The 15,602-nt window shown below is 51.6% G+C and overlaps 5 protein-coding genes across 5 annotated transcripts; 3 read left to right on the forward strand and 2 right to left on the reverse strand.

Moving 5' to 3' along the window:
* Nucleotides 1–3,613: 3,613 nt before the first annotated feature.
* N7496_007164 (GILT family protein) lies at nucleotides 3,614–4,680 on the forward strand (the record flags this gene model as incomplete). The annotated part of the gene is made up of 2 exons (XM_056700093.1): nucleotides 3,614–4,095; nucleotides 4,158–4,680. The coding sequence occupies 2 exons, from the start codon at nucleotides 3,614–3,616 to the stop codon at nucleotides 4,678–4,680; spliced, it is 1,005 nt and encodes a 334-aa protein (XP_056555506.1).
* A 631-nt stretch (nucleotides 4,681–5,311) lies between these two features.
* Nucleotides 5,312–6,351, forward strand: N7496_007165 (uncharacterized protein; the record flags this gene model as incomplete). Its single annotated transcript, XM_056700094.1, has 2 exons — nucleotides 5,312–5,669; nucleotides 5,795–6,351. 2 exons carry the CDS (start codon nucleotides 5,312–5,314, stop codon nucleotides 6,349–6,351), a joined length of 915 nt encoding a protein of 304 aa, XP_056555507.1.
* A 565-nt stretch (nucleotides 6,352–6,916) lies between these two features.
* N7496_007166 (uncharacterized protein) lies at nucleotides 6,917–8,824 on the forward strand (the record flags this gene model as incomplete). The annotated part of the gene is made up of 4 exons (XM_056700095.1): nucleotides 6,917–7,295; nucleotides 7,352–8,007; nucleotides 8,063–8,130; nucleotides 8,185–8,824. 4 exons carry the CDS (start codon nucleotides 6,917–6,919, stop codon nucleotides 8,822–8,824), a joined length of 1,743 nt encoding a protein of 580 aa, XP_056555508.1.
* A 567-nt stretch (nucleotides 8,825–9,391) lies between these two features.
* N7496_007167 (putative short chain dehydrogenase/oxidoreductase) lies at nucleotides 9,392–10,446 on the reverse strand (the record flags this gene model as incomplete). Its single annotated transcript, XM_056700096.1, has 2 exons — nucleotides 9,392–10,068; nucleotides 10,128–10,446. 2 exons carry the CDS (start codon nucleotides 10,444–10,446, stop codon nucleotides 9,392–9,394), a joined length of 996 nt encoding a protein of 331 aa, XP_056555509.1.
* Nucleotides 10,447–12,796: 2,350 nt separating this feature from the next.
* Nucleotides 12,797–15,163, reverse strand: N7496_007168 (uncharacterized protein; the record flags this gene model as incomplete). Its single annotated transcript, XM_056700097.1, has 1 exon — nucleotides 12,797–15,163. One exon carries the CDS (start codon nucleotides 15,161–15,163, stop codon nucleotides 12,797–12,799), a length of 2,367 nt encoding a protein of 788 aa, XP_056555510.1.
* Between the last annotated feature and the right edge of the window lie 439 nt (nucleotides 15,164–15,602).

Genomic DNA, 15,602 nt, shown 5'->3' on the forward strand with positions numbered 1-15,602 from the left:
ACAACTACACAAGCCAAGGGCTAAGAGTGCGTCGTGGGGGGGGCTTGCAGGAGACAAGCCGTGACGATCATGCTAGGAGCTGGACACCGAAGGGAGAATATGATCGACCGGCATGATTTTTTCACGTACCCTGGTAAATTGCTGGTATGCGGGCGCAGATGCAAGAGGGAGAGAGGGGAAAGTCGTCAGGTTTCGGAGAACTGGCAGATGGACGAAGCTTGTTCGGCAGTTTTGGCCAGTTGGTAATTTCGGCAGTTGAGGGAAGCAAGAGAAAAGGCGCCGGAATAAAGAGAGAAAAAAAGAATGCAGGGAACAGAAAACTGAACAATCAGAGAGGAATTTGAGAATCTGGCCAGGGATCGACCAGGGGAGAGAGCGAGGTCGCTCTATAAATGGAGAAGAGTATCCCTGGAGGGGTGCCTGAGGCCGAGCGGTGTGGGAGAAAATTGGTGGGGAAGAGAATCACTTCAAAGGTATAGAGTTCACTTTAGCAGGAAATCAAATGCTATATATCAATCAGAGATACGTTCATCCGGCGGCAGACAGAAGAGGTATATACAAGCACGGCTTGAGGTCGGGTGGTCGAAATGGGTTAAATGATTCAACGAGGAATGGTCGACAAGGCCAGGCGCTGGTGGAGCCCATTACCCACTTTTGGATGGAGTCCAAATTGCCGTGCTTTTTGGGTTTTTATTTTTTGCCTCAAGGAGACTGGGGGTCCTGGGAATAATTATTATCAAAAGAGAACTTATGCGGGCTAGCCAGTGGTATAAAATGTCTACCAGAGCTGGAAAAGAAGCTAGGAGACTGGATAAAGTCTGGAGAATGACCGGAGGACCTATGAGAAGTAAATAAAAGACATACCTCGCAAATCAATCACGGATAAGTAAATAAAGAAAGCGCGGTGGCTCGGGAGATGCGACCATCGGAGGACACGAGGCGATGTGACGATGTGACGCTGTTCTTTTTCCGGGGGTGGGCAAGTTGGAAATCCCGGGATCTGGTAGACGTCGATTGGATGATGTATCATGGCATCTCGCATTGAAACACTTGAACTGGAAGGGCTAGCTATCGAGTTATCTCACCACGATCGAGGCTGTCTGGGTTAGTATTTGGATAGCTTCGGATTTGATGGCCGGTTGAGCCGATAGGTGACCATAGGTGATTATAGGAGACTGACTAGCTATAGCAGGACCTATCATAAAGAGCTTGAACTAGTACTTCATAATAAGTGCTAACTAACTACATACTACTATTACTGGCAGCTGCTGGCAGCATAGCAAATGGAAAATGTCTATCTATGCCCATGAGTACCTCGGGCTTCTAACCAATAATCTCTCTAGTTAACTATTCTATCTTCAGTAAGGAGCATTATGCTTGATCCCTTCCTGTCCGGCCTAATCGCTGCCCTGTGATCGTGATCTTAGTATTCCCTCGAATAAGAAGAATTGACCTAAACGACGATCGCGGTCGGAGATGTTCCACTTTGCCTCGCCCTGACAACCATACAACCCCTCTCCATTTTATAACGGGAACTATGTAACCCTACCCGGACATCTGACGCCTCGAGCTGATACACTTTTCCAGCTCGGTTAGAGAACTCGGCTACACTTCCAATATTTCTTCTCCCCCCGCCAATCCAGTCTCTATTTTCGTCCTCTTGCTAACCGCCATTTTCTTGGCTCTGGCGAAAAAGAAAAAGAAAAAAAACCACACGAGAGCGTTTGGACCAACGGACGCACGGCCGCGACTCAAAAACCCCAAAGCCATGCGGCAGCCCAGGGTGTGGGTGGGGCCCTGCGATCACGGTTTGGAAACGTGCCAAGTGATCATTTCTCCCTCGCGCCATTCGTCGAGGCCAAGGTCTCTTGTTCCCTATGTCAGCCACTATGAGCGTCGCTCATCCTGCCTACTGCTGGGCAAACGGGTGCTGATCATTATTTTTTTTTTGAATCTTCCTCGTTGATGCGGTTATGCCTAGTCCTCGGGAATAACCGTGTGCATCTGCGTATGCCTACTGGCCAGTCCATCCAAATCCCCCCTCCAAAGGGCCTCGATCGTTCGCTGGCGTGTCAGCCACCAACGTCCGTAAGCTTCCTACTGGAGCGGTCCAAACTCTCGTATGGGCAACAAGCCTGGGGGGGGGTCCGATGGGGGCTGCCGGAGCGGATCACCTGCTCCCCGTCGTCATCATGAATCCGAGGGGGAGCTCCGTGCTCCGCATGAACGAACGTCGTGAGCCTCAACGGCAAGTGTCCATGTCTGATAGCGCTAGACAAGGCTGCCTTTCGGGTATTTCCACGAGGGCTTGATTCTTCCGAGTTTCCCTTTAATCTAAGGAATCAAGGCGCTCCCAGAATACGAACTTTGGAAGCTTGGACATTGGCGCCATTTTCTGGGGATAGGTCTCCGAGATCGGAGCCAAGATATGATTGTACTTGTACGGAGTACTTGCATGCCAAACGACGTTCTCAGAAATGGTCCGCAAAATTCTTACTGGCGGGTTAGCGTGTCGGTTATGGAATGGTGTGACTGGTCGTGGTTTGGTGCCTGAAGGGCGTGAGATCATCTTGTTCATCCAACCGCGCCATGCGTCTGGAGTATAGATGGGACAAGGCCTCTACTTTTCGAGTCGGCAGATTGGTCGAATTAGGTCACCGAGTAATGATCTGGATGGCCAATAATGGGCATGCAGGCCTGCTCTAGCCAACCAATTCTGGCTTGAGATAGATATACTTGTACCTTGATATCTAATGGGGAAAGTTGTCGGCTGGTTTGTTCCCAACAGGAAGCTCAAAAGTGGCTCCCATCTGACGCGGCTGTTTTGATGGCTTGGGCAGCACGTCATGGCCTCATTGAATGCTACTGTACCTAAGCTGGACACCTGCGATAGCTGTGTAGACCTTGACTATATCGGGCGATTGATCCGAACATTATTCAATTGTTCTCCGCGACCTGCCAATTCAGTCGATGCAGGACCACAATGTGGGAGCATCTCAAGTTTCATAACTTGACTATACTAGTTATATCCTAGTGACTCTACTTAGATGCCTTGCGTGCATAAAACCAATCACGACTTAGGGCACACCGGACTTGTTCCGTCCGCATCTCGCCCCCGAAGTAATGCCGGCCTTGACACTCACGTGCCGGCCTTGGCTCATTTCAAAGACTTGTAGTATCAAAGAGAAGTGGTTAGCTATATGAAACATCAAACAATTCTATTTGATGGATGATCTTGATTACTAGGTCTTAATCTGCAAGGAATCTAGATTGAAGGCTAAGCATTTTCATGGATCGCTACCAAATCTGGCTTGATAAAGGTACTCTATTCCACGATTCTGGCTGAAGTAGTATCTATTTCCTCTATATGCTCTCCTTTCTAGTTAGATCTCCTAGCTACAAAAAGACTATGAAACCATGTATCCGTTGCTATAGTCATATCAATCTGATTATCAATTGTTTCCCCAGGCCGCTCCCCAGATTGGCGCCTCAGGCATTAATAACTGACGTAATCCGATCAGCCTCCACCTAGGAACCCGCTCTCCAGGTCATGTCACACCTCCAAGATTGATGTTGGCTTTGTCTGACTCTTCAATCTACAACCAACGCAAGCATGGCGACGCTGCCTCTTCACAATGAAGATGTCTCTGAGGGCTCAGAGAAGCCCCGGTGGGCTAACCCACACCCACGACCCAGCCGGAACACCATGATATGGCGCTACTTTGTTGTTGTTAGCTTCCTGGTCGGCTACTATCTGCTCCTCAGACCGGTCGAAGCGCCGTGCACGTCGCCTAGCTGCAACTTGAAATGCGATACTACCGCGTGTAGTGCACCGGATGCTTCCATGGACACTTTCACATCCCCTGAGTCGGACCAGTCGCAATACGAGAATATCGAACAGGAGTCTTACGAACAAGCCCCTGCGATTCAGCGCCCTCTTGTCATCTCCACAGAAGTTGCAGAAAAGAAGATCCCGCTTGAAGCACATATAATGAGCAAATGCCCAGATGCTAAGGATTGTCTGCAAAAGTTGGTACTGCCAGCTATGGAGCAGATTAGTGATAAGGTCGACTTTAAGCTCTCCTTTATCGCTAGGTAGGTTCTTCAACCCTAAGCTCACTCACTATAGTACATCTCTAACATCTTCATATATCTAGCGTATCCAAGGAGTCATCTGAAATCGAGTGTATGCATGGCCCTGGCGAATGCATTGGTGATATGCTCATTCTATGCGCTGCCAACCTACCCTTCCCTGCGACGACCGATGAATCACTTTTGCCGCAATCCTATCCCCGTACACCTATCATTCGATCTCTAGGCTTTGCAAACTGCCTTATCAATGGCTACCAATACATCCCAGACCGCGATTATATCCACGAGTGTGCAATGGAGCACGGTATCGATTTCGATGCCTTGAACAGATGTGCCAGCCAACAAGACGATATCCCTGGCGGCGGGGGCCAGGAGAAGGCACCACTTAGTGGTGCTGTACTACTGCGCGAGTCGGCCCTCCACAGCTCTGAACTAGGAGTTAGAACCAGCTGCACCGTTCGCCTGGACGAATCAGTCTGGTGCATTCGTGACGGCGGCGAATGGAAGGATTGTGTTCAGAATGGCGATGGTGCTAACCCCCAAGCCCTTATCGACCGAGTCAATCAGCTCTGGGAAGAGCGAAATTGAACAGCCTTTCGAACAATCTTGCTGTGATACCCCCTTTTCTGCTATGAACGAGTTTATGATTTATCTTTCTTAATACAACATATAGTCTTTTGCTCTCTTAGTGATCTAACAATATAGATTGAGACGGTTTAACCTATTCTACCTATCGTATGGAAATGCCATAGCCTATCTACAGCCTGCTCAATATAACATGAAGAGGTATCCAACGAGGCACTGAAGCGATGGAAATGGCAGCATCGAATAGGCTTCTCCGTGATATCAGGCATCTTCCCAATCTTCACTTGCTGAAGCAATATTTACCTGGAAGGCAGACGCGTCGCCAGTGAGGTCTAGCGCGACTTGTGAATCTTTTGGCAACGGCCTGTTCCTCAGTTGCTCTCTCTTCCCCGTATCCCTCCGTCTTCTCTCCCCCACTCGCCCATCTCGTTCCCCTTTAACCTCATCGATTTTCTCCGCGATTTTTTGCAGACGCTCGCAGTAACCCTCATCCCGACGTCTGTCGAAACGAGAGCCATTGATACTCGGTTGGTTGCGTTGCAACTCGATCAGAGCGCCAAGTCCCGTAATCGCTCGTCTGAGGTTCTCTCGATTTTACACCCAAAACCGCCACTCCACCACCCCCTCCCTGATCATGCCGTATCCGGGTCTTGTCGCGGCGATGCACTACGCCTGGGCTGAGGTCACCGAACCCAGCCAAGTTCTTCTCGCAATCCTCGAGAATGAGGACAAAGCTCGCACCTTGTACAACATGGTCGAGCGGCAGTACAAGTTCATCTCTGCCGAACGCTCCGACGACGATGAGCGTGGCGAGATGACCACCTTCGACAAGGTGCTCATCGAGATGTGGCACGAGGAGCAGCAGCTCCAGAACATCGGGCTCCTCGAGTTCTTCCTCGAGGAGTACTTGATGGCCAAGTCGGTGGACACTTACGCCGAGAAGAAGGCCCTCGTCTTTGCGTACCTGGAAGCTGGGGCGCTTATCGATGCAGGTTAGTTTCCCCTACTCGCTATGAGATAACTCTGATTTCTCGCGGATTCTAACACCACCTAGCTTTCGCCAACCGTGATCAACTCGAATTGGTCACCGCGCCGGCCGAGACCACCGCCAATGAAGGTCTCACCCAGCAGGACTCCGCCCTGGAAAATCTCATTCGAGTTTACCAGGAAGCCAAGGCACGCGTCTACTACAGTGACGCAGACAAGTCGGGCATTTCCAACAAGGAAACCGACAAGTTCAGCAATGTCCGTTTCCTGCGGGACACCGCCGAGAATCTCTGCCGGCACATGAAGGCTCATGGCCATGAGTCGCACCCGCTGATGCCCGAGGTCGAGAAGATAGTCGACATCAGCGCCAAGCACGCCGAGCATCTCGCCGGTGGTCGGAAGCGCGTCTTCGAGGCTCCCGAAGATGAGGACTCTCGTCCTGTCGGACATCACTGGAGGCGGCAGCGACGTGAGTCTGGTCGCCACAGCAAGCGGCCCCGGGACTCTTACCGTCCTGACTACGAGAGCCGGCGCGACCGCTACGAGCCGGATGATCGATACGATGACCGCCGCCACGGCCGCGACGATAGCCGAGATCGTCGTGACCGACATGACAAGGACAGCGACGAGGAGGACCGCCGCCACGAACGCGACGACAGTCGCGATCGCCGCCGCCGCGAGCACTAAGTCCATCTGATGGACAGCTCCACCTGGATACACGTTGGCCGGTGTGGTCATACATCGGCTCGAGTGCCCAATCGGTGATAACGACGTCGACGATTTCACGACCGTACGACCTGCGACGTTTTCTTTTTTTCTTTTCAGAAAGGATGATGGAGGATTGCGAGATATGACACAATCTAGCGACACTCATCATTCTCTGCGTGTATTTTTTTGATTCTCAGATATCATCGAATGTTTCTCAAATATCATCGATAGCTTAGCTCTATCTCGATTTCATTATCAATATATTCCGCACCCGCCCGTAGTTGATAGTTCATACTTTGTAGTTCGCTATGATCGCCGCTTAACCCCATTGGTATTCCCCACGTGCCCCTGGTTACATAATCCAACATGTGCGCAGATCAAGTCATCTGCAGAAAGTCGGTGGCCGCCGCATCACCTGAAGAAGGGCCCCATATCCCGTTCGAATGGAGAGTCTCGGTCTAGAGAAAGTCTCATAGCACGCAGCGACAGCGACCAACGCGCTCTCTTTGCGCCCCAGCGGCCGTGAATCTCTCCCCCGAACACCATGGCCGGTCTCCATCTGCCCCCGTCCGCTGCGGGGAACGCCTCTTCCTCCGAGTCCGGCTCGTCGAACCCTCGTTTCACGCCTGTTTCCAATGGCTCTGAAGAGGACTATCCGGTGTCGAAACCGGTGAACTCGCCCGTCGGAAACCTACGCCTACAAACCAATTTCGAGGATGGGATGGACGCGGGCGGGTCTGTGTCTGATATCGAGGAGGAGAATAGATATGATTCTGCGGAGGAGCTTGAAGGGAAGGATCGCAGGGCGCAGTCGAGGCCAAAATTCACACTGGAAGAGGAGAGGGAGGTGTTGAAGGTCTTTGACAGGAGGCTGGTTCCGTTCTTGGCACTTCTCTACTTGCTTGCATTTTTGGACCGTTCGAGTGAGTATCGAGAGATTGAACCATATTAGGTGGACCATACTAACCATTGAGTGCAGATATTGGGAATGCCAAAATTGCAGGGCTGCAGGATGACCTCCAGCTTTCGTCTGGCCAATATGAATGGCTACTCACCGCTTTCTATATCACTTACATCCTCTTCGAATGGATGACACTGATGTACCGCCTGGTACCTCCGCATATCTACATCTCTCTGTGTGTGTTTAGCTGGGGTTTGGTGGCATCTTTCCAGGCTCTGGCAACCTCCTTTGAAGGTCTTGTCATCCTGCGTGCATTGCTCGGCATTGCCGAAGCAGCCTTTGGCCCGGGTGTTCCGTTCTACCTGTCGCTATTCTACCGGCGTGATGAACTTGCTTTCCGAAATGGACTTTTCATTTCAGCTGCGCCGTTGGCAACATCCTTTGCTAGCAGCTTGGCCTGGTTCATTGTCAAGACTAGCAGTGATGGCCCTATCTCTCCGTGGCGTGCCCTTTTCCTTGTCGAGGGGTTTCCTAGTGTGATCGTTGCTGTATTCGCCTGGATCCTCATTCCGGATTCTCCAGGTCGTGCTCGATTCCTTACTCGCCGGCAGAGGGTGGTGGCTCGGCTTCGCATGGAACATGGCGAGCCTGACTACCAGCAGTCTTCTGCCAAGCGCTTCAATTGGAGGGAGATTTTGAAGACGGCTGCTGATCCTAAGGCATACATGGCCGCTGTGAGTTTACTTCCTATTGCACATTCTTGAGAACGGTCTTCTAACCTATCTACAGCTCATGTTCTTCAGCTGTAACGTTGCCTTTAGCTCGATGCCGGTGTTTCTGCCGACTATTATCAAAGAGTGAGTAATACCAACTTCCAAGTCCGACCCTGCCAAGCGCTAATCGTCCACTAGTATGGGCTACTCTTCTCTCAACGCCCAGGCTCTCTCTGCACCACCGTACCTGGTCGCATTCGTCGTCGTCTTAGCTACAGCATGGGCCTCGGACCGCAGTCGCAGTCGTAGCCCTTACCTCATCGCTCACGCGCTCATTTCCTCCCTCGCATACTTCGCCATTGCCGCAACAGGGTACTTCCAGGCCCACTTATCCACCGAGGTAAACACCTTTATCCGATACATCTGCGTCTACCCAGCTACGGCCGGGTTCTTCTCCGCCATCACACTGATCATCACCTGGTCGATGGACAACCGTGTCGAGAAGGAAGGCAAAGGTGCCAGCATCGCTATTCTGAATATCATTGGGCAATGTGGCCCCCTCCTAGGTACGAGGTTGTACCCCGAGTCCGACGGGCCGTGGTACATCCGCGGTATGGCAACGTGCTCCTTCTTCATGGTGCTCGTTGCAATCCTGGCGCTCGGTCTTCGACTTCTCTTGCAACGAGCCAACCGCAGGACTGTAGATACCTTGTACCAGGCTGTTGATCAAGCCGGGCCTGCTCATTCTGGAGAGGAAAGAGATGAGCTTATGGGAGGTGGGCGGAGAGATGATCTAGAGCATCATACCGGTGATCGCCGGCTTGTTTATATTATTTGAAGCATGGATTTGGATCGATGACTATCATGTTGGGGGTTGCATATATTGAGTTTTAGCGAGATTCGAGTTATCATATTATATTGCGACATATATCTGTCTACATTATACCAGTGAAAGGCTTCTATGCAATGTGTGAATTATACCGATGAAGTGGATACCTGCATGTCTAGAGCTCAGAAGTGAACGAAGGAAAGGCTTGATGCAATGATTAATTATTGCGATCCCTCACTAGATAACTCGTAAACCTCTATGTAACAGAGAAAAGCGAAAACAAAAAAGTGCAACATTCCGAATGTAAAATTTTGGTGTTTGGCCTTATTAGTGATCTGGTCCTCGCATACACCTCCAGGTCTGGGCCAATCGCCCGAAGCCAAGTATGCTGCAAAACGAAGAAGCGAGGTTCAGCTGCTGAGTTAAACCGAATGCAAAATATGTACAGAGAATGGAAACACTCTCCACTTGCACGAGTCTCCCTCAGAGTCTCCGAATTATCTCGTGCATTCCAAGCCCTCCCCGAGGGACCGAAGTTGAAAACGGATGCTCATACACCCAGATACCCAACACCACTCACCAAGCAGTATGACCACCATCAATAATCAACGTGCTCCCAGTCATAAAGCTGCTCGCATCCGAAAGACAAAACAGCGCCGAGCCCCGGAACTCCTCAGGCATAGCCAACCGACCAAGCATATTCTCCGCCTCCCACGTAGCCCGCGCCGCGGGATTCTGCTGGAAAACATCCTCAACCATAGGCGTAATAATATGTCCCGGGCAAAGACTGTTCACACGAATACCGTGACGACCCCACTCCATCGCCAGCGAGCGAGCGAGCTGGATAACGGCTGCCTTGGAGGAATTGTACACGGGCGATGTCATACCCTTGTTAGCGATGAGGCCGCTCATCGATGCAACGAGGAGGATGGAGCCTTTTTGCTGGTAGTTGAACATTTGGCGGGCTGCTGCGGTGGCGGAGTTGAAGACGCCGTTGTAGTTGATGCTCATTACGTCGTCGAGGGCTTGTTGGGAGTGTTCGAGGGCGGATTGGAGGTGGTTTATTCCTGCGGCGGCGACGAGGCCGTCGAGACGTTGTTCTTGGGCGGCGATTGCGGCGAAGGTATTGTTGACTTCGGTGTTGTTGCGGACGTCAATTTTGATGTATTCCAGGGCGCCGCCGTATTCTTCGGCTTTGTTTTGGGCTTTGAGGAAGTCTGGGTGTGGTGTTTCGAGACGGTCCAGGGCGTAGACTGTGGATTATGTTAGTTTTTGAGAATTTAAATTTGTCATATCAGAAATGAATGCATACCCTTTGCGCCGGCTTCGATCAGGGCTTCACCCATTGACAGACCCAATCCACGACCGCCACCGGTGATGACATACACGCGGCCCTCCATGTCAAACTCGCGGAATCGATTGGCATTGCGCAATTGCTTCTTAGACGGGAGTTTGGTCTGGATGTGATCCGGGTTGTGGGAGATATTGTGGATATCGTGTGGGTTGAAGGCGCTCTTGGTGCTGGAGTAGAGTCTGGTTGAAGAAGAGGCGAGCACTTTGGGGGCAGCAACCGCCGCGATCACGAATCGAGCACGAGCAGGGGTGAATACTCGAGAGATGCCGAGAGACATGACGTGTGACAAATTAAAGGGAATATAGGGGTATCTTTGTGCAAAGAATTGATAAGTGTAGCTGTTGAGTAGGGGTCAGGTTGTCGGGTGTTTGTATAGAACAGGGTATGATGCAACAGAACACCACGAAGTATACAAATTATCAGAAACAGACTGGTAATATATCAGGTAGAATCATTTCACATTGTTCTCGGGGAAGAGGGTTTATATGTCTAGGAAAGCTCGGAAGGATACTACCTGGCAGAGTCTACCGAAAGCGCAGTCTCAAATGGAAGGGGCTCTGAGCCGACGATAAAAAATCCGGAAAATGAAATTGATAGAAAAAAAAAATAGCAGTGTCCCGCGTGACTCCTCGGTGGATTTGCCAGGCTGGTTTCACCATGAGTCAAGATCTAGACAAATCGACGGGAGCATCCACGGTTTTAGCAGCTTGCCACATCAGCTCCAAGCTACATGATGGGACGGGGGACGTGTCGATAACACAACCCCAGTCGCTATGAGACAAAAAGTATGGATATGGGGTTGGGGTGGAACAAATGGAGCAAGGTAGAGTACAGACACGCACTCCCTTCTCCAATCCATCCATGATCCAAACAGCAGACATCGTGACCTTTGGTGGATTGCCGAAGACGGTAATTCTTCAAACACTTCGATGGAGTGGCCCACCTAGGCGGGTCCCTCGAAGTATGCATGGCCGATCTGCAGCGGGTTTTTCCAAGACTCCCTTGCTCGCACTGGTTATCCTTGTTAAGGGACCGAGCATCGAGGCTGAGTCCCGGCCCCGGGATTGTAGCCGTGTGGCGGGTTCAACTAGACAGCCTCGATGGCTTTCGATACCTTGATCCTCTAGGATATAGAGCCCAGCCAACTAGAGGCTCGGGATCTCGGGGCGTCAAGATATCATGGAATTTGACCCTGCTTCTTGCCGACTAGATGCGGTTGTGAGATCTTGCTTGAGTCATATCACAACTTGCTTCGGGCTTGCTATTATGACTGGAGTGGCTACCGATGATCCGATGATCTCCGGCATCTCCATGTATAGCTTAGGTATTGTCGAGCCCTGGGGGATGGCTCCATCACTGGCGGGGACATAGTGGGAACCCGAACCACAGATCCCGGCGTCTGCAGTGTCATCGTCGGTTCCACCGGGGAAGAGGCAAAATATCCGAAGGATCGTACATATTGTCCTGTAGAAGCAGGTCAGTTGACTCTCTCTCATCTGTGGGATGGTTGCCCAAGGACTCCACGGCAGGCTCTGGATATTTTTAGGCGGGGGGAACGATGGCTGAAAGAAGTGGATGCCGTGGATAAGCATACAGAAAGTCCCACTGGAAACAGGAGAATCAGTGGACCAGCACTTGTACGGTGGACAAGGTGGAGAGGAGGGGGAAAAGGTGAAAACCAGCCACTGCAGTGCATCCCCGGGATGTCCGAAATAGGCAATCCTGGGCTGACCCGGCCATAAACCGCCAAGGGATCAGACTTGTTCATGATAGAGAGCTTAAAGTCCTTCAATTAGTTCTCTTCAGCCCATTGAGAAAAAGGGCAGTTCTTTGCGTACGGTTGACCAATCTTGGTTGAGTAAATTCAAAAGACAGAATAGTATACGCAATCCATGATAGTTCGTACCCCAGACTCGGTCTTCTTGTGCTTACAATAAGCTTCCGCCACCGCCCGGAACCGCTATAAGGCGTCGGACCCGTAAATGCCACGTCCCTATTTAACATTTAACATTATCAACCCGCCCGGGAGCTCCTTTTTTTAGAGTACTTTTGATTTTTCACGGCTGTAGCTTGGCCTTGAAACATCTTATAAGGATCGTCGGATCGAGTGAACACCAAGACGATCTCGAACGCCCTGGTAGATTGCGTGCCTGGTCAGCTGGACACTTTGTACGGTTATGTGTCTACTAACATCGTCACATATTGAATGAATAATGTAGTCCGTATCTTTGACTGGATAATCGATCGTCAGGCTTCGTGATAAGAGACGCTACTATTGCGAAAGGCAGGGACGTGCTTTCCTTCTAAGCCATCGTGATAGGCCCTGTAGTCTACTGTGTAACTCCATCCCGAGAGGCAACCCCGGCCGAAGGATACGAGTATGAATGGAAGAACGGATGAATGGTTCTCGAAGGTACACATGACCCTTTCTTCTATCTTGCATCCGCGGATGCATAAAAGTCAATTGCCCCGCATGACTCCCTGCTGATAGTATTCTTTTTCTGTTGTAACGCCTAATCCGCCAGATTCCCCTAAAAGCAAATGGTATTTCCCATGCTCAATAATCATAAGAATCGTAATAATGTCAAAAATTATAAATCCAGAACGTCGATTTCCCCAGTCTCTTATCACATACGTCCAAACTCCAGGTCCGCCAGACCAGGGGACAACGTAGCACCACGGAGACTCCCAAAGTCGAGCTTCATCAACAGTCGGTCCACACCCGCCGGTTGGCGCGGTACATAGTGGTGGAATCCGGGGCCTGTGCTTCCCTCTGCACGGGTTCCCGGCCAGGCCTGGCCCATGCCGAACTGCGTGGCGGGGCCTAGGCCCTCGCCCGATCGACGGTCGTCGATATCGCGGAGACTCGAAACGAGGTCTTTCATGCCGGCTTTCACGTCCTCGCACGTGCTGCGCAGGTCTTGCCAGACTTCGCGCTCTTCTTGCGCGTAGTCAACTAGGGCATCGACGACGCCTTCGTCCGTTTCTAGGTCCATGTTGCGTTGAATAGTTTCGAGGCGGATCACAAGAGCCATGAAGCGGTCCACGCTGGTGAGAAGGGTGCGGAGGACGCTGGTAAATGCGGTTTCTGTGAGGAACAGCGATTGAACCAGAGTGGAGAGATGGCGTCGGTGTGCAACGGTCAATGCTTCGGGGTCGTGTCGGCCCATAGATGGGGGGCCAGCGTTGGAGGTCGGTCGACTAGATACGCGGTCTGGAGACGCTGCACGAGATTGACGCTGCTGTTTTGAAGACGATGCGGTCCCTGGCCGAGAGCCGGGCGCTGAGCCCGTTGAAAGTGACGGCCCTTCGATCCACTCCCGCAGATGCTGCCAGGACTCGTGGACAACTTCTCCCTGGAAGAAGCTGCCAATCTCCGAAAGTACAAACAAACAAGCACTTGCAGTGGCCCAGATTGGACGCATTTGTCGGATACGGGTATTGTCCCTATCACGACCTTCTCTCAGCTTGTTTTGGCCGAATGCACTGTTGCTTCGAGGTGGTCCCCATGGTGATGGGTGATTCCTCCGGAGGGAGGTTCTTTTCCATAGGTCGCCAAGGCGTATTTGAGCACGCCTGATGCCCAGCAGATAAGAGTGGATCTTGGAGTAAACGGCAATATCGGAACTTGACAGGAAGAGATCCAGGGGCGCGCGGACCTGGGCTGTCAGGCATGTCGGTGTAGGGAAGAGAATGTCTTCAAATGAGACTCTCGAGATCTCTGGGATTGTAGTTGAGCTTTGCGACGGGGTCATTGGACGGCCGGATTTGTTGTCGCTGATTGACAAGCAAAGAAGCTCTCGCGCAAGCTCTAGCTCCTCATCTGCTGGATCTTCTTCTTTTTGTAGAGAGAACAGCTCAGCCCATGCTTGGGCTAGGGCCGTCATTACATCGCCTTCTTTGATGAGGAGCCCGGCAAACCCTCCAGATTGAGCGCGAGCGAGGGCCCCTCTTCTTCGGTTCTCCTCAATGCGTGAGTCCGCATGGGACACTAGCGCCACGGCAAATTCGCCTCGTCCCAAGAGAAGGAAGTCGTGGAGTAATGTAAGCATCTCCAGGATTCTCGGAAGAGGCAGCAGTTTAGATAACGTCGATTGCGATAATGACAGACGGATCCAGTCTACAGCCGTGGAAAGCTGAGTGGATGATATTGGCGACTTGAGCCCGGCAAGATGTGCTATGTGTTCCTGATAGAGGGTTACTGGGGCAGTTGAGATCCCTCCCGAGGTCTTCTTCTTTGCGCGGACATGATTGAGTGATTTCCCAATGAAGAGGATCGACCCTGCTGTTTGTGCTGACACGAAGTTTGGGAGCAATTCCATGTGCATGCTGAATTGAGCATCCCCTTCTTCAGGATCGGAATCTTCTTGAATGAAAAAGTCGCTTTTGCCGTACATGGGCAAATTCCCATATAAAATCCACATAGATAATTGCTTCATCCATGCCGTTTCCGCCGCGGTTGCTAACTGCACGGCCATGTCTTTGATGTCCAGATATCCGGTTTGAGACTCGGTGCGCAAGTGATTGATAAGTGCCGCCCCCGTGCAGCCATAGCGTGAATCTTGGAGTTTGTTCTCGGGCTGTATGAATTTGACAACCTCCCAAAGCCACTCCATGCGCCGTGTCCATGGCGCGAATTCGCCCACGATGGTGGACAGCGGGACGATACCATACCCGCCAACATATCCGCTGTCTTCCGCGAGAATTGCTTTCTCCACCTCGAGGACCTTCTTCTGAAAACTGCCCAGATGATTTGTAACTATAGCGGTGGACACTGAGCGACAGATCACGGACCTATGCGCGGACGATATCTGAGAGGTATGGGCTCGGAGCTGCGCGTGCAGTTGGCTTAAATGGGCAATAGATCGGAGGAGGGCTTTCTCCGGAGGTGCGAGAAGGGATAGATCATTTTGAGCGAGCGCATCTTTCCCTTGTGAATGGCTGAAGAGGGGAGACGGCTGGCCGGAGAGCGAGAGGAGGATCTCGTGGAGCATCTTGGCCTCGGCGCTCTGTCGCGATCACGCGGATAATTGTTAGCTTCAATATTCCCATAAGGAGTCGGGATATGTTGTCAGGTCTACCTAGTAGATTGGGTGCTGTCCTCTTCGGTGTCCTGCCTGTTCCAGTATAGTAAGCCACGCCCTAGAAGCTCGAATCGACACATGTGAAGGATAGGCGGACTCGAGGCTTGGGCGCGGAAGAGAAGATGATGCAATCGGGCGGGTTGACCGCGAGGAAAGTGACTGTATGAGTCTGGGTCATTCAACAAGCCCGGGTCTCAGCCATCACCATCGTTAATACAACGAGGACAACCACGAACAAGTTGCGACGCACCAAATTGCTCAACCAAAGCTCGAGTCAACTAAACATCTGCGAATGTTCTCCGAGCCGCGGGGTGCCCGACGCGCCGATTAGTCATCCGCAGCTTGTCCC

Source organism: Penicillium cataractarum, assembly GCF_028827025.1.
Source record: "Penicillium cataractarum strain IBT 29864 chromosome Unknown utg000005l, whole genome shotgun sequence".
Taxonomy (NCBI): Eukaryota; Fungi; Ascomycota; class Eurotiomycetes; order Eurotiales; family Aspergillaceae; genus Penicillium; species Penicillium cataractarum.